Below are 27,424 nucleotides of genomic sequence, written 5' to 3' on the forward strand. Positions count from 1 at the left end.
CACGGGGCTATGTGCACCACTTCCGTTGTGTTGGAAGCTGAGGAATACAGAAGCTGAGAGACGGGTGCGGTTTAGAGTGACAGCTAGGCCCTTGTCCCGGAGTGACGGAGGTTAAGTCGAGCCGACTGGACAGACTGAGGGGTCGTGCCTGAGGTTCGGAGGTTGGATCTGCGCGGAGGGATTTCTATCCATAGATATCCCAAATGGATCCTGGTGGTCAGGATCTGCTAGCTTTGGATCCCGGTGATCAGGACCTGCTGGGCTTCCTGCTAGAGGAAAGCGGAGATTTGTGGGCTGCGACTGAGCCGGACGTGAAGGCTCCGCTGGACTTAGAGCTGTCACCTTCCGAGGTGGGTGGGTGGGTGTTCCCAGTGGGGGAAGCTAGGGATGTCCGCGAGACCCAAGGTACGGAAATAAATCAAGGCCTTTGAATTTGATAGAACTCCGTGCAAGAACTGAGCGACTGGGAGGTAGAGGATTTACTGAGCTCTCTGCTCAGTCCCTCAGTATCGCGGGATGTTCTCGGCTCTTCCAGCTCTTCCATTCTCCATGATCACAACTACTCCCTTCCACAGGAGCACGTCTCCATAGATCTAGGTGAGTGTGAAATGATAAGTTGTGGGGGAGGAGAGAGCTCACTGGGCTAGCTGGTTCTACTTTCCCTTTTGCAGATACTGAGAGCTTCGAAAAGGAGGGGTTCCACGTGACTCCACTGCCAGGGGAGGAAAGAGCAGCGGAACAGGTGCTGGACTTGATTTTTTTTTTCAGGATTACCTCACTTTGCAGCAGCCAAGATCCCCCATACTGCTCTGAGAGCTCCATGCAACTCTGCTCTCTTCACTATTTCCTCCATCCTTAGGAGATGTCTAGGCTGATACTGACCGAGGAAGAGAAGAAGCTCTTGGAGAAGGAGGGGCTCACTCTGCCCTCAACCCTTCCTCTCACTAAGGTAAGGCTCCTGTTGGTAGAGCAAAGGCTGGAGGGGGTTGGTAACCCAAGTAGGCAAGCTCAGTTTGTTTCATATCAATCACTTGCAAAAGGACAAACCAACTCCTACAAGTTCTCTCATCTCCAAACACACACCCACGTCAAAAGATAATGTTTTAAATGTAACTTTAGTACAGAGCCTTGAAAGTGAAGGGCCTTGATAGCTTCCGTTGTTATCTTGGGACCTCGAATCATACTCAGTGGTAGAAATGCTTGAGAGGCTGACTCAGTCTAACAACATCAACAATCGTCAAAGCTGGACATGATGGTGCACCCCTCTATAACCCTAGCACTCTGGAGGCAGGAGCAGGAAGGTCTTCACAAGTTCAAAGTCACTTCCCACGTGCTGGGATTACAAGAATACTGCATCTAGTTTTTGTGGCAAATTTTTTTAATGTCATTTGCCTTTTTAATATTGTCTTACTTCTGATATGTAGATATTTACTTATTTGGGGCAGGTGGATCAGCATTAACGGACAGACTTAGCTTCATGTTGAGTTCAGGCAAGCTTGGGCTATGTGAGAAACCATCCCCTATCCCTCTATCACTATTACAAGATGAATGAGCAATATATTGGGAGGAAAGGAAACGGAACTTGGAAATTATCAATAGTGGTTCTGTCCCTAGGATAGTAACTGTCTTGTCTTCCTTTACACTGGCCAGAGCATGCCATAATTCCCCTACCCACTGGGATTGGAGTACAGTACCTCATGAATGTTCATCAATGCTCACTGCTGAGCCACGCCCTCTGGCCCTTGTTGTTAAGGCAGGGTCTTGTAAACCCAGGCTGGGCTGGCCTCAAACTATGTAGTAGGGAAAGAATGCCTTTGAATTCCTGATTCTCCTGCTTCTAACTCCCTCGGACTAGATTACAAGTGTATGATGTCACTCTTGGCTAGTGTCCAAGTTTGACAGGCATTATCAGAGAATGTAAGAGTTAACTTTATTCAGTTTTAGTTTCTGAAAGAAAAAAAGTTGAAAGTACCTTAAGATAAGGATATATTCTATATCACTTTAGAGACTCTAGGAAAATCAAATGAATGGAAATTATAAGAAGATTGATGTTGCTTTAGGATAAGGGTAGATGTTGTTGTTGTTAGTTTTGAGACATGGTCTTATGTAGCTCAGTCTGTCCTCAAAAACTACCCTAGCCAAGGATGGTCTTGAAATCCTGACTTCCTTCTTCTGCCTCCCAAGTGCTGATACTACAGGCATGTACAACCACACCTAGCTTAAGTGGAATTTTTAAAATTAATTAGAGACTGGAAAGATGATTCCGTGGTTTAGAGTACTTTCTGCTTTTCCATGGGGCATGAGTTCAAGTCCCAGCTCCCACATGGCAGCTTACAATCCGAGGAGATCTGACACCCTCTTCTAGCCTATGTGGGCACTAGGCACACCCATTATACATATACGTTATACAGACATGCAGGCAAAACACCCAAACACATAAAAAATAATAAAAAGTCTGGCTTTCTAGTGTTGAATATCTGCTCCTTGGTGTTCACACAGAAGGTAAATGCCTACTGACAGAGAGGCTGTGGAGAGTATTTGATTGGGAAGAAGGTTAGCTGTCTTCCAACATACCTATGTAGTATATATAGGTATAACATACAGGCATATAATAACATACTGTGGGTGACCTTTCCCCCATCTTCTCTTAGGTGGAGGAACAAGTTCTGAAACGAGTGCGGAGGAAGATTCGTAACAAGAGAGCAGCTCAAGAAAGCCGCAAGAAGAAGAAGGTGTATGTCGTGGGGCTGGAGAGCAGGTAAGCAAGGATGGACACGGGGGAAGCCTGGAGGGTCTTGAAGGGAGGAGACACAATATTTTGAAATCCACGTGTCCTCACATCCATGTTGTCCTCTAGGGTCTTGAAATACACAGCTCAGAATCGGGAGCTGCAGAACAAGGTGCAGCGTTTGGAGGAACAGAATCTGTAAGCGGCCATTTGAAGACAATCGGTTTTTTAATGCTTTCTCACTCTTTCCACTGTTCCACATGACTTCCAACTGGATAGCTCAAAAATGCAGACATCCGGAAGTTAGCCATGTCTCAAGCGTGATGGAGAATAAACTTATAAGTAGCTAAGGAGCAATTAAGTACCAAGATAGAGAAGTAAGAAAAGACTGCAGGTCGTCAGCGTCATTGCAGTTGCAGCTGTGGGGATGGGACTGGGAGGAGAGAAGGCTGCATTGTGCTTGGCTGGCTCTAGCTCTGGGGTTGGGTAGAGAGCACAGGGCTTGGTGGGGAAGCACAAGCTTAGTTGATCAGGTACTGCAGCTACTGGAGAGTTTTTCTTGAAGGTATTTAAGTCAGGACAGAGCAGTTTGATTTTTTTTTTGTCTCACTAAGGAATCACAGGCATTTGTGCACAAAGACACTTGGGGTGAGGGGGAAAGGCAAGGAAGCTGAGACTGGATCCACAGCATGAGTGGAGAGGGTAGCTAAGACAGGAGGCCTTCATCGTGCCTTGCATGCTCGGCCAGAGCATGCGCACTACCGTCTCCTCTCGTCTCTTAGGTCCCTTCTAGATCAACTGAGGAAGCTTCAAGCCATGGTGATTGAGATAGCCAACAAAACCAGCAGCGGCAGCACTTGTGTTCTGGTGAGGAGGGTGACAAGAGATCCTTTCCCTGGCAGAGATGGGGTGTGTGACCCAGAGCTCTTCACCCCCTTCTTCTCCCTGTGTTCTAGGTCCTCGTGTTCTCCTTCTGTCTTCTCCTGGTACCCGCTATGTACTCCTCTGATGCAAGGGGAAGTGTGCCCGCGGAGTATGTTGGTAAGAGGCTTAAGGACACCTTCGGGCGTGGTCTGTGGTAGAGAGAGGGCTTCTTCTGTGTGGTCTCCTGACCAGTCTTTGTCTCTTCAGTGTTGCACCGCAAGCTTCGTGCCCTCCCCAGCGAGGACGATCATCAGCCGAAGCCATCTGCTCTATCGTCAGAGCTACCCATGGACAGCACACACCAGTCACTGGACAGCTCAGAACATATGTTCTTGGTCTCCAGCAACTTTTCCTGTGTACTGTACCACGCGCCTCAGGCAGAGCAGCCCCTGCACTGGCCACTCTGGGATCTTTCTTCAGAGATGCTCTTCTCCGACTCCAACCTTCTCCTGCAGGCAAACCTTTCAGAAAGCGAGGGATGGCAACCTAACCACAGCCCTTCTTTGGTCATCTTTCAGGGCAGGTATTCAGGTTAGGTGTGAGGATGTGGGGTGTCCTCAGCCTGAGGACTCCTGTCTGTATTCAAATAAAAAGGAGCAGGGGAAAGCTGGCCTTTGCTCACGTGCTCTGTTAGGATGCCCAGGAACTCAGACACACCACACTAACTAGTTTTCTGAGTATTTTATTTATACCCATATGTATCTGTTGCCCCGTGAATAGATTTGGAGACATTTACTGGCCTTGAATACTTCATCCATGGAAGGACTGGGTAGGGTAAGAAATAAATAAGTGGTTCCTCAGCCCCTTTTTACTGGCACAGCTGGGAAGGAAGAGGGGCGCGATTGTCCTATTGGCTCAGGGCTGCAGGACTTGTGGGAGGAAGGAGGAGGTCCAGTGTGGAGGCTGGGCCTCCACAGTTCAGAGGGATCACTCTGAATTGAGGTTTGCCAGCGATCTCTTTGGTCCACATTCAGGCTGTGTGCTTAGTCCCGTGCCTTGTGTGACTGATGGCCTGCGGCTCTTTTTATGCTGCTGCTGTTGCAGGGCCAGCTGCATGGCCCAGATGCTCAGTGGCCGCATGTAGGCCAGGGAGCGGAACACTTGTTGCTGGCAGTATGCCTCTGGGGTCTGGAAAGCCAGGCCCAGGCGTTCCCATACAGTGCGGTAACAGCCTTCAGCTGTCCGGAAACCTTCCCAAGTCAGGCCCTGTGGGGAGACGTAGAAGTCACACATAATAACTGACTCTTGGCACAATTACCTTAGCTGAGCAGAGAAGACAGGAGGCCGTTCGCCCTAAAGGCAAGAACTTAAAGGCAAGAGGTGGAACACTTATTAGGGAGAAGGGCGCTCTGTGGACGGATAAGATGGCAGGCAGTAGGGTGTTCTTGGAATAAAGTTAGTGGCTGAGGAAGTTTTCTGGACCTCAGTACAAATGGTGAAGGGCTGGGAAGAGAATTCATTACCTCTTGGATCATGGTGGCTGCCAGCCCATAGACCACACCCACCCAGACTTCATCAGACTGCACACTGGATCTATCAGGGACACCATGAGGGTGCATCCCGTTCACGGCCCCCATGGCTCCTCCTGCAAAGGCTTGGACGTTGAGTTCAAAGATGGTTTGGAGAGCACGGACCACATGCAGGGTAGGAAATACCTGGAGGGAGAGCAAAGGTGGAGTCTCAGACTTGCCTCCCACCTCCAGGGAAACCCAGACTTCTGGCTTCTCCAGCCTCTCACTTCAGTGTCTCCTTCTCCCAGGCCGCAGGCCCTCAGGAACCACTGCCCAGCACACTGGTCAGACATGATGCTCCGAGACTGAGGATGGGAGCTGCTGTCGTAGTTGTAATAGCGTCCTGGAATAGAGAAAGAGCAAAGTCAAGTTGCTTGTATCCCGTAGTTGGGTTTTAAGCTGCCCCAGGTTGCTTTTACTCACCGTTCCACAGCAGTCTCTCATAAGCTTCTCGGCCTCGGCAGAGAATGGAAGCAAACCTCTCCTGGACATCTTGGGCCCCACACAGAACAGCCATCTGAACCATTACAGCCACTGCCGCCAGCCACAGCCCTCCGCAGTAAGCACTGGGTGGGAACAGTGGCTGGAGTGAGACCGGCCGCTCTACACGGCATCCTCACATGCCCGGGTCTTCACCTCAGACCTGGAAATCCCTACCCCCAAACCTGGGGCCTGTGGTGACCCATGCATCATAGGTCTGGTCTGCGTAGCCTCCATTCTCAATGAGTCCATCTTGGTCCTTGTCAAACTTCATTTCGGACTCCATCACAGCCTAGAGAGGGATCAAGACACTGAAGACCTAGGTTCTAAGAAAGAAAGTCTGGGTTCTCCCAAGACTCCAGCTACATCCCTGGTATACTGGACACAGTTCTCGTTCCTTACCAGACACACAGGCCACATGTCCTCCAGGAAGCCTTGATCACCCGTCAGGTAATAGTCCCGATAAATTTGCAATACAAACTTCAGGTTCAGGTCCTTCCAGTCAGCAGTATCATGAATCAAATATGCGTTGACCCGGAGCCATGGCTCATCATCTGTTGGAGGGGAGGGGACCTGGTTCAGTGTGTCAGTGGACAGGATAGCAGGTATAGAGACTGACAGACGGAATCTCACCCGGATCCCCAATGTCATGAGGGATGACGTTCCTCCTTTTCACAGGTGCCACCACTCCACTCATCAGGTACCGTCGCCGGGTCAGGTCCTCCTTCAAAGTTGCCAGAGCTGGGGGAGCGGAGACACAAGTACGTGAGGGAAAGCAGGGAATGGGCAGGCTTGGGGTGGGATCCAGTGCTGTGTGTGTGACCCCAGAGAACTAAGGAGCCAGATGCGGGCATGCTCAGGAGGAAGGGGAGGACATGTTATCTGAGAGACAATAAGAGCTCAGGAGTAGGGAAAGCAGAGACGTTACCCATATCATACTGAAGACTGAGCTCAAGTTTGGGCCACAGCATGACGAGGGCAAAGGACGCATAAAAGTGGACATCGTATGTGTTGTACATGCGGTACTCCTGGCCTGGAGGAAGAGAGAGACACTGTTGCCAGAATGCCGGCTTCTGCTCGGTAGCTCTTCAAAGCTGGAAGTAGGCCCACTCATCTTTCCGTTTTCCCAATTCACCCCTTATCCTGTCAGTATCTCAGGACAGGCAACGTCTGTCATCCTGCATTATGTAGGACACACCTAGCTCTGACCCATGCCAGTCCACTGGCACGCCATACCTTCAAGATAGCCAAATCGCCCATAGTCCTGCAGAGTAGAGCGAAGCTGACGCATACTCCCTCCCAGCCCCTCTGGTAGGGAGTCTGCGGGAACTTCCAGCCACACTGTGCCTCCATCGGCCAGGAAGTACAGTTCATTGAACAGTGCAGATTTGTACCAGGCAGGCAAGGTTCTGGGAAGCCAAGAGGAGGGGATAGAGCTTTATGAGCCTCCCAGGATAGAGGGGATTCTAGAGTGAAGTAGGGACACTGTGAATCCCAGCGCAGCCCGACAGACTGCTAGGGAAGCAGAGCAAGTCATATTTGGAGTGAGTGCCTGCGAAAAAACGACAAGAGGGCACCTGTCATCCAGTACTGGGTTCTGCCAGGCTGAGATTCTGTCCTCCCAGTCTGCATAGTGGCACAGTGCATAGTGGCTCAGGGCAGGCGCCACATCACCATCTGAACCAAAGAACCGTGTATACCGCCTGGGATGGAAAGAAAGGCATAAGAACAGATGCTCTAGGCTAGACGCCCCTGCCACAGGGTCTTTGGATCCCTGCATTTACCTGTAGTGGACTTGGCTTTTAGCTCCAAACATGATCTTAGGCATATCCCAAGCCAGTGAGAACTCCAAGCAGCACCGGCTTCGAGGTAACAGCTTGCTAGAGACGCATACAGCCCCAGCGATACCCTCTCCTTTCTGTGTTGGGGTGCTTTGGCCTAAGGAGCACAGAGGAATCAGCACAGGCACCCCCTTGAACCCCAAAGCCAGGGACTTCTAATTTGAAGACAAGGCCCATTCATTATCAGGTCTTCCACCCCTGGTCCTAAGACAGGACAGAGCCTTTCTTCCCAACAGTCAAACCCCCCATCACCAGCAGGGGAGTCCAGCTGTCCATCCTGAAGTAGGTCCTGCCACACCTGCTGTCCAGTGCCATTGGGGTCAAAGGCTGTGGTGTGGGTTACCGTGGTATCTGCCTGTTAAGAAGCCAGAGACTCTGTAAAGGCAAGTCCAAGCACACTGGATTCTGACTAGCTCTTCGGCTCCTTAAACACTGTCACCTCCAAGTTCTAGAGGCTGAGGGCTGTGATGAGGATGGGAGTTCACGAAATGGAAGACCGTTAGAGGTAAAGTAGGTTCGGGTCAGGTCATGAGGGCAGGGGCTCCCGAGGAGAGGTACAGAGCAGACTTGTCCCTCACCGTGCATCGTGCAGCCACAGCCATGGTGTAGGGGTTCGGAGGGGTTGGATGATGCAAGAGGAGCCCCTGAACAGTCGTCCCGCCCTGTTCCAGGCGGAAGGGCTCATTCCACAAACTCCCGGCCGCATCATCTTCGCCTCCTAGTCCATTCCGCATGGAGAACGTGATGGAAACGTCCAGAGTCTCATCTCCTTCGTTTTCTACATCCCACACAAAGACTCCTACAGGGAGACTGCTGTCCTGGGATGGGAGATGGGACTCAGTCTCAGTGTATCCTTAGGAGTGGCCAGAGAGTACCTCCTCAAATTGTCCCCACTACATTCCCTTCTGTCTTCTGTGCATCTCCATGTTCCCAGGAAACCGGCCTCCCAGGAGGTCTAGACAGCTAGGACGACTTAGTCTCGGAAGCAGTGTGATGTTCACAGCTCCAGCCTCTCCCTTTCATAGGTTACACAATTTCTAGCAGCAGTGGATCTGGGGGAGGGCATGGAATGAAGCAAACAGGAGGAATCCTCACCTGGTAGTCATGAGGCAAGATAGGTGTGACCTGGCGACAGGTGAGGGTGACATTCTGGCCAGGAAGCTGATAGACCGTCCAGGCTCGGGGATAGAGGGCGTGGTAGAAAGCAAAGTAACCACACAGGCCCCAGTTCCAGCTGCGCAGGACATTTGGAAGCTCCAAGGACAGAACTTGCTGGTACACAGTCCGCCCATCTCGACGCAAGCATACTATAAACTTGATCAAGAGAGCAGACAGGCTGGAATAAGTAACCCACAGGCAACACACACTTGGTCCCCGGCCGCAAAGTACTCCTTTGCAGCCCTGTCACTGTCACCACCACCAGCCTTAGGTTGTCTCCAGGCCTGCCTTCCAGCTCAGTGAGCCAGCACCTGACCTACTTCCTCCTCGTGCAGCCAGCTCCTAGACCTCCTCCCTTCATGCCTGATCTCAGTGCCTTAATTAATCAGGCTTATGCTATCTCTGCCTCTTAGCTTGGTAGCAGAAAATGATGTAACAAATCAGTATGTGCCAACCCCTGCCTAGCGTGTTTTAGTGACTCCTATAGCATTCAGGCTGAATGCTAAACTCTAGCCTGGTCACACAAATACAAGACTCTCTCCAGTCTGTGAGCACCCCTCACTTCCTCGTCACGAGTCTGCCCATCTCCATCCAGCCAGATCCCTTCATCCTTCAGGGCCTAGGTCAGGTACTTCCTCTTCCTCCTCCTCTCCCACAGGGACCTTTCTGTTACATCCTATTCCTCTTCAGGATTTGGTAAATTATTGTTGTAGTGTTTTCATTTGCTCTCCTGTGTCTCCAATTTTCCCACTGCTCACTCTGAGGGCAGGGGTCATTTCTAGATTACTGAAGTGGACCTCATAGAGTGGGCATGTGTGCAAAGTCTCTGTAGTATGGTCTGCTGCTTCAGTCTACTGTGGGCCCACCTCATGGTGGCAGTCTCCATTGTCCCCAAGTCTTACTTCTCCAGTATAACCTTAGGCTCCGGGGAGGAGAAATGCTGAGGGCTTAATCTCCTCCGTTACTCCAAACTACGCTCCGTGTTGTTATTGATATAAAGTTTCCTTTCCCTTCTATTTCTTTTGAGATAGGATCTTGCTTTGTAGCTCAGGCTGGCCTTGAACTGGCGATCCTTCTGCCTCAGTCCTGGAGATTACAGATGTGGGCGTAGCCATAAAGTAATTTTCCATGTTGCTGGTAAAGTACCAATGGTTAGGACCACCAACAATTGTCATAGAGAGCACTGGCTACCATGCTGCTTTGAGCAGGTTACTAATGCCCCCTGGATCCTGTCTCCTCATCTGTAAAATGATGATAATGATACTTTGTAGGATTTTTAAAAATATAAATATCCCCAAAGCCTTCCACAGTGTATTAACACAGTACACAGGCAATAGTTACTTCAGACCCATGTTTCTAAACTTGGCTTGCAATGCGGAAGAGATGAGACATGGGCCTAGGGTAGAGACTGGATATTGAGCACAGCCAGTAAACTTGAATTGAGAAGGATACTGTCATTGGTGAGTTTGAGATCTGCCAGTTATCTCACCTTTGGAGGTAAGCTGGAAGCTCGGGAAAGGGGGACTTGCTAACTCAGAAGGGGAGGTCATTTGAGAGCCTTGGTGAAGGGCAGGGCATACACTGACAATTAAGGCCCAGATATGAGCGAGGAAGGCTAGAGAGAAGAGTTAAAGGGGGTCCTGGGAAGACCATCAGAGGTCTGCGGCAAGGGCGCTAACCTAGGCTAAAGCGTTACTAATCTAGGGAAGGAGACTTAGCACTGTGCGCCTTTTCCCACCATGGCTTTTTAGGTTTCACTTTTTCTCTTTCAGTCTTTTCGAATATTCTTTAAAAAAAAAAAATTGAGGGCCAGCCAAGATGGCTGAAGCCAGTGAAGGCACTTGTCACCAAGCCTCACAACCTGAGTTTAATCTCCCAAGCCCACATGGTAGAAGGTGAGAGCCCACTCCTTCCTACAGGCTGTCTTCTGATCTTTACACCGATCCCACAGCATGCAGAAGCCACCGTGAACAGTAAAGTTATGCATGAAGCTTCAAAGACAGTTTGTAGGGCCTGGTTCTCTTCCTCTCGCCCTGCAGGTCCAGGGATGGAATGCAGGTTGTCAAACCTGTGTGGCTTTACCTGTTGAGCCATCTTACTGCCCACCATTTTGTTTTGTCTTAAGTAGCCCAGGCTAGCCTTGAACTCCTGATTCTTTTGCATCTGCCTCCCAAAAATTAGGATTATAAGGATGTACCACTCCATGCAGGATGAAATGTTCTTTTAGCCAGTTTAAATGATCCAGAAATTTCTAGTCTTTGGTGGGTACTGACTGAGCTAGTGCTCAGAAGATTAGTACATGAGATTTATCAGGCTGTTTCTTTATTCTTTCAAGGAACATGGGTTCTGTGTTCATCTTTAACCAACTGTCCATCCTAGTACTGAGCGGGGCACACGCATTCTGAAAGCATTTACTGAACTGGACCATGTGGATGCCTAACTGCCACATCCTATGCTAGCCAAGAGTCACTCCTCTGCCTGCCCAACCCCCTTCCTTACTTGGTCTGCAATGACTGTCTGGTGCTGGTACATTCCAGGGTTGAGCTGCCAACGACAGAACTGGCCTCTCCAGCCCCGGGTGATAGTGCCTCCTCCAATGCCACCCAGGGGACAACCTAGAAAGAAAGTCAGGATGGCTGGTGTAGAACTGGAAGAAGAAAGCAAGCCCACATCTTTAAAAACTTAGGGAATGGAGCCATGCATAAACTAGGAGCCTTTTTGCCTGAAGCACAGAAGTTGGACCCTCTTTGAAAAGGGCAGCTGAGCTGAGACTCACCATAGATCTGTCTCAGGGGTAGAGAATTGAGCATGTCGATGAAAGGGGTCTTCTTTTCCACGTGGGTCTTTCGGTACCACCACTTCAAGTACCTGAGGAGCAAGTGTCTGTGTGAGTGTAAGGTGAGTGGCTTGTTTCTTGTAAGCTACACTCACCGTCCTTTCCTTTGTCACCTCTGTGTGATCTCCAACTCAGTGTCCCAAGGATGCTGGATTCCATGAACATTCCTAAAATCTTAGCATTCTGAAAGCTGAGGCAGAGGCATTACAAGTTTGAGGCCAGCATGGGCTATATGGTGAGACTGTCTAAGACAACACCCTAGGGCCGACCCATCACTAGTATCTCCCAAGCCATCTTCCTCTGACTGCTCCAGTTCAAGGTCCCTTATCTTCCCAGCTGCCCAGGTACCAGTGTAGGCTGCCCTTATTTCTCTATTCTGAGAGAGAAGCGATTCTTCTAACTCCACTACCACCGCTTTAGCTCAAACCTCAGGAGCTTTTGTCTGTGTTAAGGTCAGTTGCCTTCCCGGGCTAGCTACACCCTCCTCCACACATCCAAGCAGAGGCTGCCAAAAAGACTCCCTCTTTTAAAAACGATTTCATTTATGGAAGGTGAAAAATTGGAAAATATGTCAGGTAGAAAGGAAGCCACCTTAGCTGAAGATAACTGATGTGCACATATTCGGGACCTTTTCCTCTTAAGCTTCATCCCCACTTTAGCATTTAATTTTCAGTTTCCAGATTTTGTTCTTCCAAAATACCCAGTAAATTAACTTGGTCATGATGGCTCATATCTGTCAAACCAACACTTGGGGTTGAGGCTAGCCTGGGCTATGTAATGAGTTCCGAGACAACCGGGGCGTCAAAGTGAGAACCTTTCTCAACAAAACAAAGTCAGAATACTCACAATAGTAAAGCTTTCTAACAAGTCTCAGTGTTTCCCTGTTCTTGCCTTGCTCTGTAGCCAACGGGAAAATGATCAGGGCTGTCGGTCACATAGGAGTAGATGTCTGTATTCTCACGGCTAGGACATCTGCCTCAGCCTGCCTACTAATCTTATTCCTTACCCACTCTCATTCAGGATGGGTCACTAAGCGAGTCCCGCCCACCCGTCTTTCCCACTTCCACTCTTCTCCTTAACCAATCATTTCATGCTCAACATTCAGTCTAAACAAGTAATTAGTTATGTCAGCCAAGCTTTTGTTTCCTCCTGTGCGGAATAGGGATAACTTCTGCCCTAGCTACCTCATATAATCATGGAAAGATCAAATAACCTAACAGATAAGAAAGCCATAAAGTGGAATATCTGTGCCAGGTATGACTATTGCTACACAGTGTCTTAGCTCCTAATTAGATACTGCCTTGTTATGCCAGTGTGTTCCTCACATGAGCATGACAAATTTTTAAGTTCCTTGGGTTAAGGAACAATGACCAAGACTAGGTGGATGTTCCCCACAGCTCTAAGTACAGGGCCTGCATCCCATAATACTTGATGGTGAATTTACATATGAATGGATGTACAAACAGTAGACATAGAAAGAGCAATGGAAGACAGAGTGGATCCGGAGTTGAGAAGGGAAATACACTAAAAAGAATAGGACTGGCATGTCCTGGGGTGGGGCAAAAGGCATGGGAGACTAAGGATGGGGTGGGAGCAAGGCTGAAGGCCCTCTGCCAGTTTACAGGAAATAGGACAGCAATGGGAAGCCAGCAAGGATCAGAGACGAATTACAAGATACAAAAATGGGCAGAACAAAGGCCGCTCTGGTAGTAAACATTTATTAAGTGAGCTGACTCTGGCAAAAGGAAGAACAATCAAAATTGAACTCTAAGTTGAAAGTCTAATAACTATCCTGCCAGCACCCCTATGAGGCTACCCCTCAGTTGAACTCTGAAGGGTTCCCTCCTTTAGTTTGGTTGCTGGTCATTCCTGAGATATTCAGTTTTTTTCAATAGTATCAATTCCAGCTTAAAAACGACCGTTCTGAATCACCCCCTCTGCTCTCTCCTCCGTGTAGGACCTTAGCCCATTCCCAAAGCTCTGTGTGGACAAGGTCTAAGGGGCTGAGCAAGAGCTTGAAGCCTCTGTAACTCAGCTCCTACTTAGCAGGCTAAGAGGCCAGGATGAATGCATACCTGTTCTTGACCTTATCCTAACCACATGTGCCTATCTCAGTACGGTGGATCCCATTTTGACACAAAGGATTTGGGGTTAGAATTTGGCTGGAACAATATGATTGTTCTCTCTCTCTCTCTTTTTAAGTTCTATTTATTTAATGTAACATAGTCGCTATCTCCAGACACACCAGAAGAGGACATCAGATCTCATTACAGATGGTTGTGAGCCACCATGTGGTTGCTGAGATTTGAACTCAGGACCTCTGGAAGAGCAGTCAGTGCTCTTAACCACTAAGCCATCTTTCCAGCCCATGATTGTTAATTCCTACTGACAACTTGGCCAGATCTAGAACCACCAAAGAGAGAAGCCTATGGACGTGCCTGTGAGGAATGAATACTTTAGGTTAATGGAAATGGGAAGATGCGCCTTAACTGTGGGTGACTACATTCCATGGGTTGGGGTCCTGGAGTCATGATAGAAAGGAGAAAGAGGGTCGAGTTCTAGCCTTCATTGCTCTCTGCTCCTGGCTGCGATACCGTGTGACTGCCACCATCACTTCTCTGCCATGACAGACAGACGGGTCGTACCTTCAAACAAACTCTTCCTGAAGTTACTTTTGTCTGCTTTGACCACTAGCTTCCTAACTTACTTGGAGGGACGACTCTCTGAGATGGGCCACCCGCAGGAGCCAAATGTCCAGGCAGTGCCAGGCCCTCTTCACTGCCTAGGGCTAGGCTTAGGTAAGTGGCCTCCCCACCACAGCTCCACGGCACCGACCGCGGCAGAGAAGGGACCCTTACTTTAGAAGCTTTGGGGGCTGAGTTTGGTGACTTTTATGCTTCCCTCCCCAGTGCTGTGTTTATATGTGAAGTGACTCAGAATGATGCTCTCTGTCTGTCTGTCTGCCTGTTCCTGTTCATCGGAATGCTCCTTCATCACTAGTCCTTGAACTCAGTGGGGAATCCAGAAGCTTCTGTAGAACCTGCCCTGCAGTGTTTGTAACCTCTGGGATATGAGGAAACGCTGGAAGACCAGCAAAGCACTGCTGGCTAAAGTCATCTGAAGAGGTCTGGGGAGGCATCTCCGTGGTAGAAGGCATGCTCTCTACTTCCGGGCTTCATCCCTAGCTCTCCCCACTTGTTACCGGAGGATGCTTTCACTGTGATGTTCAAGTATGCCCTGAACTCTTAGGCTCAAATTATCCTCCTGTCTCAGCCTCCCAAGTAGGTGGCACTCTAGGACTCTGCCCAATCCCAACTTCGCTTTTATTTTTGGTATGGAAGCCATCTGTCACAGAACAGAGTGAACTTCTCACCCTCTCTTTAGGGTTGACAACAGCCAAGATCAACTATTCCAGGAATCAGAGCTTGAGGATAGAGACATAAGAATTCTGGGACTGAAGAAGCATGCGCTTAAATAAGGTACACAGAAGGTGTCAGCTGCCAGGGTAATGCAGCCTAAAGAACCTCCTCTTCCAAAAAATAAAACACTGTATCAAGCACAGCAGAGACTGGCGTTCTCCTACCGTGTTACAAATTATAGCTAATCTCAAAGGGACGCCTGGGAAAGAGGAAGTGCATGGTGGGGGTGGGGGTGGGGGGAAGGGGGACCAGCAGTTAAATAGGAAAGACTGACTTCAGGACTAAATGCTCCGAGAAGACAAGATGCTAGGAAAAGAGGGATGAAGGAAAAACAAAATGTTCTTCAGTTCCACCCTCAAAAACTGCAGGGCTAAAGAATGCAGGGGATATGGTATACCTGGCTGGAATAGAACTAGGAGCCCAGCAGCTTGCCCACCTTTCCAACCTAGGCAGGGAGCCTGAATGGGATCATAGGAACCACGGCGTTCTAGGCAACGGAATCCACTCACCTCAAGCCCATACCGAGGTGCTTTACCAAATTACTGAGAGAGATGTTGTTAGCTTGAAAAGGTCTCCTCTTCTCTGCAAACTCGTGAGCCAAGCAGATCCGCCAGCCAAAAGGAGGCACCTGGTAGCCCCTAGCTTTACCCTCGTAGGAGGCCATCAGCTGCCCAGAGTCCTCTGAATTGCAGTAGCTTGGTTCATCCTGGGGTCCACTATCCTCGGGGCTCCCGCAGTCTGTAACCCGCACAGCCTCAGTGCCGCCAGTATCTTCACAATAAACTTGGGAATCTCTTTCGGCACAGCCGACCTGCTCTGAGGCCGGGACGCAGGTTACCATGTTCACTGGATCCTGGGTCCTCACGACCCCGGTGGCCTCGGTTCCCTCTGACAGGTTTCTGACGTTTCAAAACGCTGATGCCAGTTGCAGTTAGGTGCAGTCCGGGAGGGCCCGATGCTGGGGAAAGCCGTGGGACGTTGGTATCTGGGTAAAGTCAGAGAGCTCCTGCTGCTGCAGCAGCGGCTACAGCAACAAAGTCGCCACGGCCTCTCCCTGGGTCGCGTCTCTAGATCCTAGGCGGGAAGGGTTGGGCCTTGTTGTCATTGGGCCGCGGTGATTAGCACGCCCGGCCGAGGGCCGACCAGCTCCACGGACGGGGGCGGTGCCGCGGTACCTGCCCGCAAAGCACCGCCTCTGGGACCCGCCCAGGAGCTCCCGGCGACCTTCGGCCCCGCCCCGGGCTGCGGCTCCAGCGGCTCCAGGGCTGGGTACCGGGTCCCTGCAGCCAGGATCCCCCGCGCCCACGCTCAGGTGCCACCGCTGGGAAGGTGACCCGCAGACCCGGGACCACCGGATCCCTTTCCGGCCGGAAGCACCCCGCAAGTCGGACCGGAAGGGGCGCCTCAACCCTGAAATGTGACAAAGGAAGTCCCGCCTCTGCCGCGCGACAGACTCCGCGGATGCCACCGAGCTCCGAGCCGGTCTCGCAGGGGCGGGTAGGTGAGGACCTCCATGCGTAAGAATCTGAGTTTGGAGACGCGCGGCGATGTCCTGGGCTAGGACGTGGAGCCTCGAGGGAAGCGGGGACAGAGGCAGGCCTGGGAGGCGGCGCAAGGGGCCTAACCCTGGGCGCAAGGAGGTCTGGAGCTAAAGCGACGCCCTCCCGCAGGCAGTTCGGAGTCAGTTTCCGCCACCCCACCAGCTCCTTAAACCCCAGTGCTTCCCACCCTCACTGAAACTTGAAAAAAAAAAAAAAAACAACCCACTTCTTGCCCCCCTCGGACTCAGGTCTAGACTTAAGCCTAGGTCTTAAACACTCCTTCCTTCATTTCCCCGTACTGACTTCTGGCACTCTGTTTCCTTCTAGATTTGGTTCCGGAGCTGCCATGATCGAAGTGGTAGCTGAGCTGAGCAGAGGTCCTGTGTTTCTGGCGGGGGAGGCTCTGGAATGTGTGGTGACTGTCACTAATCCCCTTCCCCCGACCGCCACTTCTGCATCCAGGTGGGGATGCTGGTATTGGAGGTGGTGGCCCTTCCGGGAGGAAGCCTGGTATCGCTCGTTCTAATTAGAGCTTTGGTTGTTCAGTAACTACACTAGCATCAATCACCACCTTCTTGCTCATTGTAATGAAGGGCTTTTAAACAAATATGTGGATGGCAGGACCCCTTACTCTCCTTTGCTCCTCCTCCCGGTATCACTCCTTTTTGAGTTCAATGTACTTGATGTTGTTGTGTAATGGTTTTATTTCAGGGGTTCTGGATTCCCTGGTCACTAAGATAGTCATCTAACCTTGGTGATCTTGGTCAGACAGTTTTCTAGAGAAAGTATTGGTGAAGTCAAGAACTAGGTTCCCATACCTTCGTTTCCCTTTTCCACAGTGAGGCTCTGGCCTGGGCCAGTGCCCAGATCCACTGCCAGTTCCATGCCAGCGAGAGTCGAGTAGCACTGCCACCCCCTGACTCTAGTCAGCCGGACGTCCAGCCTGACAGCCAGACTGTCTTTCTGCCACACCGAGGTTAGAGAGAGAGAGAGAGAGAGAGAGAGAGAGTGTGTGTTTGTCATGGAGGGAGGGGAAGTTATTGTCACCCCAGGGTAAAGTTAAGTTGTTCTTGTATGACATGGTCACCAACACATCAGTGGTGGAAGGGAAGGTAGCTTGATTTGGGACTATAAGACTTACCTTATTACAACAGAAAGAATTGGCGGCTTCCCCTGCCTCCACTTGCTGTGTGACCCTGGTTGGCAATGGACAATGGAGTCCATTGAAGTCTTTTTGACTTTTCATAGGTGAGAGGGGCCAGTGTATCCTTTCTACTCCACCCAAAATTCTGTTTTGTGACCTGAGGCTAGACCCTGGAGAGTCCAAATCATGTGAGTGATTGTCTCCCAACCCCAGATTGCTTTCTAAGTCTCCTGGAGGGAGGACTCTGGCTGCTTCTAGCTGCCCTGTCTACTGTTTCCCAACCAGATTCCTACAGTGAAGTGCTGCCCACGGAGGGCCCGCCTTCCTTTCGGGGTCAGTCAGTCAAATATGTCTACAAATTGACCATTGGCTGCCAGCGCGTGAACTCACCCATCACCTTACTCCGGGTTCCTCTGAGAGTTCTCGTGCTGACTGGTAAGTTAGGTTCCTGAAGGGATGCGGTGGGGGTAGAGGCTTACTAAGCATATGTGGGAGGACCTTCGGAGACTCCTGGTTTTAGGGACCATGCTGAGGACGAGGGATGGAGAGGAAGCTAGGATGTAGAGCTCAGATGTAGCTCCCCTTCAGCCTTCTCAGGTTGGAGTCTAAAACCAGTTAGTTGTCTGTTCACATCTCACTCCTCCCAGCACTGTCTCTGCTTTTTCATGCCAGGTCTTCAAGATGTCCACTTCCCCCAGGATGAGGCTGTGGCGCCATCCAGTCCATTCTTAGAGGAGGATGACAGTGGGAAGAAGGACTCATGGCTGGCTGAGCTAGCTGGGGAGCGTCTCATGGCTGCCACATCCTGCCGCAGCCTCCGTAAGAATCCTTTCAGAATTGCCCTGTACTCCTGTCTGAGAGGCTGACCACATCTCTTCAGGGGTCCACTAATATTTTGCCCCCATTACAAAGAAAAGCCTCCTTTTGGCCTCTGGGACTCAGTCCTTCGTATTCCCCAGTATAAACTGTAGACTTTTGGTATCTCATTCTCCTCAGATCTGTACAATATCAGCGATGGCCGAGGGAAAGTCGGGACGTTCGGTATCTTCAAATCTGTGTACAGACTTGGCGAAGACGTGGTGGGAACCTTAAATTTAGGGGAAGGAACCGTAGCTTGTCTGCAGGTGAGGAAAGAGCAGCTTTCATTGTGCTCCACCCGATGGGCAAGGGTGACAAGGGGGCCTTTGTCAAGAGGGGTGCTTTGTAGAAATGGAAAGTGAGGATCAGGGCTGCCTCTAACCTACAGTCCACATCTCCAAATGCCCGCGAGTGTACATTTCTCTTGTTGCTCCCAGTTTTCAGTAAGCTTGCAGACTGAAGAACGGGTACAGCCCGAATACCAGCGACGCCGCGGGACCGGAGTTGCCCCTTCAGTGTCCCATGTGACTCATGCCCGGCACCAGGAGTCCTGCCTACATACAACCAGAACCAGCTTCTCTCTCCCCATCCCTCTTTGCTCTACCCCTGGCTTCTGCACTGCCATTGGTGAGAACCGGAGCACTACTGGAGAAGGGAGTGGGGGTAGGGAATGCTGGTCTTGGGTAGGGTGGAGTGGGCCGTGACCCCTCAAGCACCCCCAGACATACCCACATCTAGCCCAGCCCTCTGCGTTTTCTCACCTCTCCACTCCACTTCTGTTTCTTAGGTGTACTGACCCCTAAATACTGTTCCTACCCCTGGGATGCACTGATCTCTAGCTTCCTCAGCACACTCACTTCAGGCTACAAAGTCTCGGCTATCCCAATCCCAGGTTACTAGGTAGTTAAATTGGTATCCTTAATAGCATCTCTGGTTAACACATTAACACCGGGTTTCTTAAAAACAGTATTTGATCAAAGCTCTCTGACCTGTGCCTTCTCTTCTTTATGGACACAATCTGTTTCTGTTTTTCTAAAAATTATTTTGTTGCTTGTTTTTAAGACAGGATCTCTCACTGTGTGTGTAGCTCTGCCTGGCCTGGAGTTCCTATGTGAACCAGGCTGGATTCAAACTCACAGAGATCTACCTGCTCTGCCTCCTTTTCCCGAGTGCCGGTCAGAGAATTTTCAATGCATATAATTACTTTATTTCATGTGAGTCAGGGCGCCTGCATCGCCATGTGTGTTTAGGTCGGAGAACAGCTTTCTGGAGTTGGTTCTTTCTACCACAGGGTTCCTGACTCAGGTCACCTGGCTTGGTGGCAAGTCCCTTTAACCCGCTGAGTCACCATGGTGACTCTGAGGTTTGTGTTTTGTAGTTTGCTAACCACTCTGTCACTGGCTTTTACTGCCTTGCAGCTGTTTGTCCTTTGTCTGGTTTTTGATAGTAGGGATATATTTGATATGTAGCCCCCCCAGCTGGCATCAAACTGACCTTGAACTTGTGGTCCTGCCTTCACCTAGTCCTGGGATAGGTGTGTGCCGCCAAACCTGGCCTTTTCTTGCTTGTAGTGCAGTGGTTCTCAACCTTCCTAATGCTATGACCCTTTATTTAATACAGTTCCTCATATTGTGCTGACCCTCAACCACAAAATTATTTTTGTTTATACTTCATAACTGTAACTTTGCTACTGTCATGAATCATAATGTAAGTATCTGTGTTTTCCGATGTCATTTGACTCCCGGGGGTCATGACCCACAGGTTGAGATGGACAGTTTTAGAGCATCTACCTCTTGTCTCTTTCTTTTAGTGTCCTTGAAGTGGCGATTACATTTTGAATTTGTAACATCCCGAGAACCAGGATTGGTACTTCTGCCGCCATTGGAGCAGCCTGAGCCTGCGACCTGGACAGGGCCTGAACAGGTGCCTGTAGACACCTTCAGCTGGGACCTCCCCATCAAAGTGCTTCCTACAAGCCCCACCCTGGTCTCATATGCTGCCCCAGGCCCTAGCACCAGCAGTATAACTATCTGAAACTGGCTCACATGCCCACCATGGCAACTAGTTTTTCCAAGAAACTGAGAGCTCAACCCCTGGACTCCAGTGGGGGCCCGCTTTCCCCACCTGGGCCCCCGTAGCACAGGCAGTGAGAAACGGGCTTTCAGCTGTAGCATTAATTTATTTCTTTGGAGGAAGTTGGCAGCTGCTAGTGGTTTCCCTGAAAGTGGCAGCAGCAGTGAGCAATCAGCAGATGGGCAAGCCTTTAGCTGGAGTGGGGGGCAGAAGCCCCAGGAGCAGGGGTGTTAGCCGAGCCCCATTCTAAGTCGGGCCCTCCCCCTTTGCAGGGCAGCCGAGGGTCAGCTTTCTGCACCAGGGAAAATTGACAGGTTCCTGCCTCCTGTAGCACTTCACACTCAGCAGGGAAGTCAATAGGATGCTGAGCCCTGGAGAACCAAAGGTTGGGAGTCAGGACAGTAAAAAGCCTCCTTTAGGGCCTGCGCTTCCCACTCAGCCATCCTCCCACGCCCTCTTGGTGTCCCATCGCCCCACCTAAGCTCTCTTACTCCCACACAAGGACTTTTTATTGTTCCCAGCAGGAATACTTCCTGCAGATCTACCTCGACTTCCCCTCTCTTGGTGCCTTCACATCTGCAGTCTCGGGAGGCCCTTCTGTTTACTCGTGCCTCACAGAAATCTAGGGACTCCCTGGCCATCCCTTAGGCACACCAGAGGCATTCCCTCTGACCACTCCTGGCTACTCACGTGTCACAGCAGCCCACACCAACAGGATGCAGACAGGTACAATGGAAACAGTCCTTGCGGAGCCAAGATTCACCCAGAGTGAAGTATTTACCCTCGTAGTGGCAGGGAGCTAGGGGAGGATGAGAATCACTGTGTTAGCAGATGAGAATTGGAAGCATTGGCAGCAGCCTCTCCTGGTCTGGGGTGGGAGAGGATCCATGCATACTACCCCTCCATATAGCCTTCCCATTCACAGGTTGAAGGAATGGCTGTTCTAACACAGGGTTGGGCATCTCTACACCTTCATCCCTGCCCTCATCTTTCCCTTAAGCATCAGTCCATCTTACCTTGAGCTTGGAAGTAACACTTGCTGCTAACTCCCGGGTGCTGTAGGAACAGAGACACCACCAAGCAGATGGTCCTCCAGCCTCCGAGGATCCCCTTGGCTTGGCCAGCCCAGAGCATCCTTAGGGCCATTCCTGCTGCTCAGCGCTCTCAGACCCTTCCTGGCTTCGGCTCAGACTCCTCTGGTCTTCTTACCCCCTTGCTCTTCTTGCCTTGCTCCTTGACTCCTGAGTTTCTCTCTCCTTGGGCTCCCGTCTCATACCATGGCTGGGAATGTTTATAAAGTGAGGACCCTGGCCCCCTGCTGAGGAGAGCTGGACAGGCTGGAACTCTGTTTCCTGAGGTGAGGGCATGAAAACAAGAGGTCCAGCTTTTAACAAGCTGTGAGAGCGGATTCCTGCCCCCACACAGCCAGGAGGAGGGAGGTGGCCGTGGAAGGGGCGCTGGACTGGGCACTTCCACAGCCAGGAGGGGGAGGGTTGAAGGCCCCAGGTGGTCCCCAGATCTCCTTGACCTGCAGAGAGGAAGCATTCCATCAACCCTCCCTCCACCACCAGCAGGGGTGTGTGTGCTGGGATCCCTGCCTGGACCGGAGGGAGGCATTTCCTGGGGATGGCTAATCCTGTGCCCCAGCCAAACCAAGGCGCTGCACAAGGGTGCAACTGCCAAAGTCTCCAGGAGAGCAGGCCGGCATCTGGAATGGAGACTGTGTTTCCTTCAGATGCCAGGGCAGGGTGTCCCTGAGACATCGGAAAGATGGCAGCCCTCAGCATTGTGAGGTGAGGGGTTCATCCAAAAGCACCCCAAAGATAAACTTCGCATCTCACCCCAAGTGGACAGCAGATGCAAGCTTGTCCTGTTCCTGGCCATGCTTCTGCCCTGTCCCCCCTTAAGGAGAAGCATCTCCAAATACCCAACAGAAGTCACCCCACTTTCACAGAGATGCCCCCTCTTTCCTCATGATGGGGCAAAGCCTTCCAAGGTCTGCATTTCTGCTGACTCTGGAGGAGTGCTGGGGTTCACATGGTGACTGCTCACTGGCTGGCTGACCTTGCACAGGTCACTTCACCTGCCACCCTGCTCCTTGTCTGTCTATTGAGAGTAGAAATGCCAGCTCATGGGCGACAGCTCATGGGCTGTTCTTAGCGCCACCTTTGGCCCATGGCCCTCAGAAAATCGCCACTGCTTGAGGCTAAAGCACAAAGACAGAAATGATGTCCTCTCTGGACAACAGCAAGTAGCCGTGCCCAGCTGAAGGCTTCTGCTGTGGACTCTCCAGACCAACTTCTGTCTTTCACATGTATGCTCCAAGGTATCCCTGCTGCCTCCTAAGACCTGTGCTGTCCTGGGAGCATCTAGGTTGAAGGGTGATGTTGATCAAGCTGCTTTTCCCACTTCCATACCTTGGGAAGCGGGATCGGGATCATGCTTTATCTTCCCACCCCCCACCCCCCACCCCCACCCCCCCCACCCCCGCTAGCGTTAGGACTCTGCTTTCTCTTACTTGGATTCTGACTTTTCCTTCATCCCCTCATGTGGACTTCAAGGCGCCTTTGTGACCCTGGTCAAACTGGACTTCTTTTGTTCTCCTGCCCTTGCGGAGGCCCCGAGGTCCAGTGCTTCCCTTCCTGCTCCTAGGACATTTGTTGTGGTTTGCGCTCAGGCTTGCAGTCCCCTTCATCCCTCGCTTTGCTCCCCGTCACATACCACGGACAGACACAGCTCACACCTGGTGTGCACGCACACACACACCTCCCGCCTGTCACCTCTTCCTTCAGCAGCTACTGTCAGTACACCTCCAACTCCTTAGCTGCCTTCAGATACCTTTTGCCTTGGCCGGGGATGTAGTTCAGTGACAGTGTTGACTTATTATTTCAGTGTCCCAGGTCTCACCCCAAACACCCCCCTCCAAAACTGAGTGGGAGAAAACAGGATTTCTTTTCAGATGGATATCTAGATAAAAGCAAAGGAGAACTTAGCAGGGGCCCCCAGGTAGGCTCTGTAGGGGCGAGGAGGGGAGAGCTTGACCTTCACTCCTTGCTGTCTTGGCTGCGGAAGGGGTCAGACAGGATCAAGCTTAGAAGTCTGCTTAGTAGTCAGCTCTTACCACTACCTTTGGGGGATCAACCTGAAGGCTGAGCATAGAGCGTTTTCTGCAGTAGCTAGAGACAATGCAAGTGAGGCTAGAGGTCCCGGAGGTAGAGGAGGTGCTGGAAATGAGACTGGGCGGACATTACTGAGCCACACCAAACTGCGAAGTGAGAACCAGTCTCCTGAAGCGCAGGTGAAGGCCTGTGGCTGTGGCGACTTCTGGAAGGAGGCAAAGGCTGAGCAGAATTCCTTTCTGAGGTTATAGGGCAGTGGGGACCTGGCTGGTGGCCTGGGCAGTGATGTGTGCAGGGGCATCAGTGGTTAGAGCCCAGCCCACTGAGTCCCAGGGGGGTAGCCTTTGGGGCAAGGGGCAGGACAGGTTCAGGGTCAGGGTTGGCACAGGCCACCTATGCAGGGACAAGGAAAACATCCGCCGGAGCTGGGCCAGGCTGTGTTCCAGCAGCGCAGGCAGGTGCGCAGGGGAGGAAGTGAGCTTATTCCGGGACTGAGTCACCCCAACCCTTGCTTTACCCAAATGGGACAGAGCGTTTGGAGATGATGGCTCAGGGAGATGGGGGACTGGAGCCTGGGGAGGGGAAGGTCCTGAACAAACCCAAAGGAGTCCTGGAAGGGGCTGCTTTCTGCCCAGCAAAGCCCCTAAATTCATAGCTTGTGGCTGAACAGACACAGCGAGGCAGGTTGGAGCTGGGAAACTCGAGGGGAAGGGCAGAGGAAAGGCCCTACTGAGTCTTCCTAGAATGGAGCATCCCAGAAAGCAAAGGCAGGAGGAGGTGAGGCCCAAGCTGCTAAGGCACCATCCATGCAAGTCATAAGGTGTGCTAGGCCAGCTAGGGCTGTCCATGGCCTATGGAAAGGAAGGGGCTCCAGGGAGCATCAAGGGTTAAAGTATTTGGATCGTGGCAGTAGCTCCTGGCTCTAAAGAGGCTTTCTGTACTGGAGTAGTTGTTTGGAATTCTCAGGTAAACTGGAACCACGTTGGCCTGTGACCATAAAGATAGTGGATGGTGTAAGAAGAAGGTTCCCTGTGTCTTCTATGGAACCCAGCCTGCCATCCAGTACCCCACTCTCAGGTCCCCAAAGGAAGGCTGATAGGGCTGTTTCCATATAACCATCCCAACACTGAGAAACAGGAGGGTTCCCCTAGTGTGGTGACCAGCTTGGGCTACAGAGTGAGACCCTATTTTAAAAACAATTTGCTCTTACTGAATCTTAAAATCTTGAATAAAGATTGAAAATCAATGTTAAGTGTCTAATTTAAAACCCAAACTTAGGTCGCTAAGATTAGTTTTATGGGGGCTGGGAAGATGACAGGGTTTAAGAGCACTTGACTCCCAGCAGTACCCCTGGAACAACACGTGGTTTTCCCTAACCATCCATCCAGTACCAGGGCATCCGACACCCTTTTCTGATGTGGGACACCCAGCACACACATGGTGTACATAGACACACGGATGTAAACACTTAGACACATGAGTACACCTTAAGACATTTTAAAAGATTGGTCATGTGACCAAACACAGTGGCTCACGCCTGCAATCTCAGCACGTGGCATGGCAGGCTGAGGTGGGAAGCTCACCTGGAACCAATCAGAGCGAGGGAGAGAGCTGGCTCTGCTGAGCTGAGCATTTCCCTAGGGTGATTTGAGCTCCTGGGCTTTGGACTGCACTGGTGTCGGTCTTGGTTCTTATCAGCAGGACATTTCTGCTTCCCTTTCCTTTAGATAATTGTCTTTATTTTTAACCTTAACTTTTGCTCCACAAGCCTTTAGCCTGTCCCGTGAGTATCCTGACCTAAGTAAGGGATGGGGTGTTGGATTCCCGTGTGCAAAGGCAAGCAGGCCAGAATCTTGGTGTATCTGCTGGCTTACCGTCTAACTCGGGCTGGGACGGAACCAGGTATTTCTGTTTGCTCAGTGGTTGATAAGAGAGGAAGATGAGCTGACTAACTCAGATAGTACTTCTACAACATGGCCGCCCGCTCTGGTTTCTAAAGTGGGATTTGTTTGTATTATCTCAGAAACTGACCCGAATTCTATCTCGAGCCTTATAATTTGTGCTCTCTCACACCAAAGGCAATTGCAAGGGTTAGGATCTTTCTGGCTTAGTTTAAAGAGCTTTAAATTCTGCCGTTGTCTTTGGTTCCAAACAAGAAAATCTGGGTCAGTTAATGAAAAAAAAGGCAAATGGCCCGCTTTGGGCCCTGCGGCTTTGTTCGCGGTGTACCAGGCCCCGGCCCTGCCTCCTTCCCCATGGCCTTGCTTTTATTTCTTCTTTGCTCTGCTGGACATCTTGAGAGGAAAACTCCACACCAACTTCCTCTGCTATAAATTTTCTCCTTCCTCATCTCTTCACTTCTTTTTGCCAACATACACCACTACTTACTAACCCCCTCCTTTTTCTTAAAGCCCACGGCCCTCTTTGGCTCTCCTCCATACTTAACACCCTCCTTGAAATGCTCTGTTTTTCTTTGATGTGTCCTTTGGTCTCTAAAAGGCTGCCCTTGGGTTATTTATTCTGCATGCTCCATTTCTGCCTTCCTTCCTCTCCGTTCGCCCTTTTTCTTTTTCATTCTCGAGCATTTCTAAACTGCTTTTTACCACAGCCTTTACCGTCTACTTGTGATTAAAATTCCTTCTCCAGATACCATAAAAGATGTTTGTGTTTCTTTTTTATTATTATTATTATTATTTTTAAAAGCTCTTAGTGGCTGGAGATACAGTTCAGTTGATAACATGCTTGCCTGACATGCACAAGGCTCCTCCAGTATCATCCGGACTTGGTGGTGCGTGCTTGTAATCCAGCCCTTGGGAGGTGGAAGCAGGATGCTCAGATAGGTTTTAAATTCATCTTCATCTCCCTAGAGCTGCTTAGATGAGTAAAACCTTGTTTCAAAAGAAAAAAAAAAGACATTTTTAGAGTCATATTTCCTCTAAACTGTCCTGTCAATGCTGTGTGTCCAGAATTCCAGAAGAGCTCATGAGTGATAGTTAAAAGATTGGCCTTTGTGGTCAGCACTGTGTAGAGAATCCATAATTTTGGTGTTGGATCCTAAATTCCATCCTATATGTGCATGAATGATGTTATATTCACATATACAACAGCCCAAACACAAATATATAAAAATATGTGTATTTAATGTATCACATTAGAGTCCAAGCAAAATATGTTTTGGGGATGGGAGATGACATTGGCTAAATTTATAGCTACAAGTTTAGCAGCGAACCTCTTGGTCTTCTCTTAAGCCCAGAGAATAGTGAAAGGAGAGTCATTCTTTCCTGTGAACTTTCCTGAGGAGGCTGAGTTTCAGGGGGAAGATGGCTGCTGAGGCAGTGGTGAAGGACGCATCCTGGAGGTGGGCGCTGACTGGTAAGGATGGATAATCGCTATCTCCAAACAGCCCGCTATTCTGACAGACTGTGAAAGGTCCTCTTGTAGCCCTGGTTGCAACTGTGATCTGTCTGTTCAGACTCACTGAAGTTGGGTGTAGTGTGGTCTAAGACAGGATGGCTACAAGTCTGAGGCTAGCCCAAACTGTAGAGTAGTTCCTGTCTCCAAATAGAAGTTCTCATGGAAGTTTCCCTCCTGTCTCTGCACCACTGGAGCCCTTCTTACCAGACTTTATGTTATTTTGCTTATAAGTTACTACATTCATGGTAGTTCCTACCCCAGTAATTAATCACCATTAATAGTTATTATTAATAACCATTAATTATAACTAATAACTAACCAGCATTAGCCATTATTAACTTCTCTACTTATCTCTGCTTTCTCTTCCTACCCTGCTGC

At 50.4% G+C, this 27,424-nt stretch overlaps 4 protein-coding genes across 6 annotated transcripts; 2 read left to right on the forward strand and 2 right to left on the reverse strand.

The window, feature by feature from the left end:
- The first annotated feature begins 48 nt into the window (after positions 1 to 48).
- Creb3 (cAMP responsive element binding protein 3) lies at positions 49 to 4,452 on the forward strand. The gene is made up of 9 exons (NM_013497.4): positions 49 to 350; positions 441 to 597; positions 672 to 742; positions 860 to 949; positions 2,652 to 2,758; positions 2,858 to 2,926; positions 3,511 to 3,595; positions 3,685 to 3,769; positions 3,860 to 4,452. Exons 1-9 carry the CDS (start codon positions 204 to 206, stop codon positions 4,186 to 4,188), a joined length of 1,140 nt encoding a protein of 379 aa, NP_038525.2. The 5' UTR covers positions 49 to 203; the 3' UTR covers positions 4,189 to 4,452.
- On the reverse strand, positions 4,319 to 16,277 carry Gba2 (glucosidase beta 2). 2 transcript variants are annotated; one of them, NM_172692.3, is made up of 17 exons: positions 15,407 to 16,255; positions 11,419 to 11,510; positions 11,142 to 11,257; positions 8,580 to 8,798; positions 8,063 to 8,302; positions 7,737 to 7,839; positions 7,428 to 7,581; positions 7,221 to 7,346; positions 6,880 to 7,052; positions 6,572 to 6,676; positions 6,277 to 6,384; positions 6,046 to 6,197; positions 5,829 to 5,935; positions 5,587 to 5,729; positions 5,391 to 5,506; positions 5,116 to 5,307; positions 4,319 to 4,858 (listed from the first exon to the last, which is right to left on the reverse strand). In NM_172692.3, exons 1-17 carry the CDS (start codon positions 15,736 to 15,738, stop codon positions 4,580 to 4,582), a joined length of 2,757 nt encoding a protein of 918 aa, NP_766280.2. In that variant the 5' UTR covers positions 15,739 to 16,255; the 3' UTR covers positions 4,319 to 4,579. The 2 variants fall into 2 exon arrangements, with proteins under 2 accessions (NP_766280.2, XP_006537895.1); XM_006537832.4 differs by having other exon boundaries at positions 4,333 to 4,858; positions 8,063 to 8,297; positions 15,407 to 16,277.
- Rgp1 (RAB6A GEF compex partner 1) lies at positions 16,126 to 24,878 on the forward strand. Of its 2 annotated transcripts, none has more exons than NM_172866.3 (9): positions 16,126 to 16,394; positions 16,766 to 16,900; positions 17,278 to 17,414; positions 17,687 to 17,770; positions 17,868 to 18,017; positions 18,255 to 18,401; positions 18,579 to 18,706; positions 18,878 to 19,067; positions 20,251 to 24,878. In NM_172866.3, the coding sequence occupies exons 2-9, from the start codon at positions 16,785 to 16,787 to the stop codon at positions 20,472 to 20,474; spliced, it is 1,176 nt and encodes a 391-aa protein (NP_766454.1). In that variant the 5' UTR covers positions 16,126 to 16,394; positions 16,766 to 16,784; the 3' UTR covers positions 20,475 to 24,878. The 2 variants fall into 2 exon arrangements, with proteins under 2 accessions (NP_766454.1, XP_006537972.1); XM_006537909.4 differs by having other exon boundaries at positions 16,310 to 16,398.
- On the reverse strand, positions 20,607 to 21,885 carry Msmp (microseminoprotein, prostate associated). The gene is made up of 3 exons (NM_001099314.1): positions 21,530 to 21,885; positions 21,204 to 21,312; positions 20,607 to 20,884 (listed from the first exon to the last, which is right to left on the reverse strand). Exons 1-3 carry the CDS (start codon positions 21,657 to 21,659, stop codon positions 20,704 to 20,706), a joined length of 420 nt encoding a protein of 139 aa, NP_001092784.1. The 5' UTR covers positions 21,660 to 21,885; the 3' UTR covers positions 20,607 to 20,703.
- Positions 24,879 to 27,424: the final 2,546 nt, after the last annotated feature.

The sequence above is a fragment of the Mus musculus genome, chromosome 4, assembly GCF_000001635.26.
Source record: "Mus musculus strain C57BL/6J chromosome 4, GRCm38.p6 C57BL/6J".
Taxonomy (NCBI): domain Eukaryota; kingdom Metazoa; phylum Chordata; class Mammalia; order Rodentia; family Muridae; genus Mus; species Mus musculus.

Coding starts and splice junctions, on each gene's coding strand:
- Creb3 (NM_013497.4), top strand. CDS start 204: ATGGATCCTGGTGGTCAGGATCTGCTAGCTTTGGATCCCGGTGATCAG. Junction 743..859: donor AGGAAAGAGCAGCGGAACAG/GTGCTGGACTTG, acceptor CTCCATCCTTAG/GAGATGTCTAGGCTGATACT. Junction 2,759..2,857: donor GTCGTGGGGCTGGAGAGCAG/GTAAGCAAGGAT, acceptor GTTGTCCTCTAG/GGTCTTGAAATACACAGCTC.
- Gba2 (NM_172692.3), bottom strand. CDS start 15,738: ATGGTAACCTGCGTCCCGGCCTCAGAGCAGGTCGGCTGTGCCGAAAGA. Junction 7,582..7,736: donor ACAGCTGGACTCCCCTGCTG/GTGATGGGGGGT, acceptor TGTGCTCCTTAG/GCCAAAGCACCCCAACACAG. Junction 7,053..7,220: donor AACCCAGTACTGGATGACAG/GTGCCCTCTTGT, acceptor TTGGCTTCCCAG/AACCTTGCCTGCCTGGTACA.
- Rgp1 (NM_172866.3), top strand. CDS start 16,785: ATGATCGAAGTGGTAGCTGAGCTGAGCAGAGGTCCTGTGTTTCTGGCG. Junction 17,771..17,867: donor CCCTGGAGAGTCCAAATCAT/GTGAGTGATTGT, acceptor TTTCCCAACCAG/ATTCCTACAGTGAAGTGCTG. Junction 18,018..18,254: donor GAGAGTTCTCGTGCTGACTG/GTAAGTTAGGTT, acceptor TTTTCATGCCAG/GTCTTCAAGATGTCCACTTC.
- Msmp (NM_001099314.1), bottom strand. CDS start 21,659: ATGGCCCTAAGGATGCTCTGGGCTGGCCAAGCCAAGGGGATCCTCGGA. Junction 21,313..21,529: donor GTGTTACTTCCAAGCTCAAG/GTAAGATGGACT, acceptor ATCCTCCCCTAG/CTCCCTGCCACTACGAGGGT. Junction 20,885..21,203: donor GGTGTGGGCTGCTGTGACAC/GTGAGTAGCCAG, acceptor TTGGTTCTCCAG/GGCTCAGCATCCTATTGACT.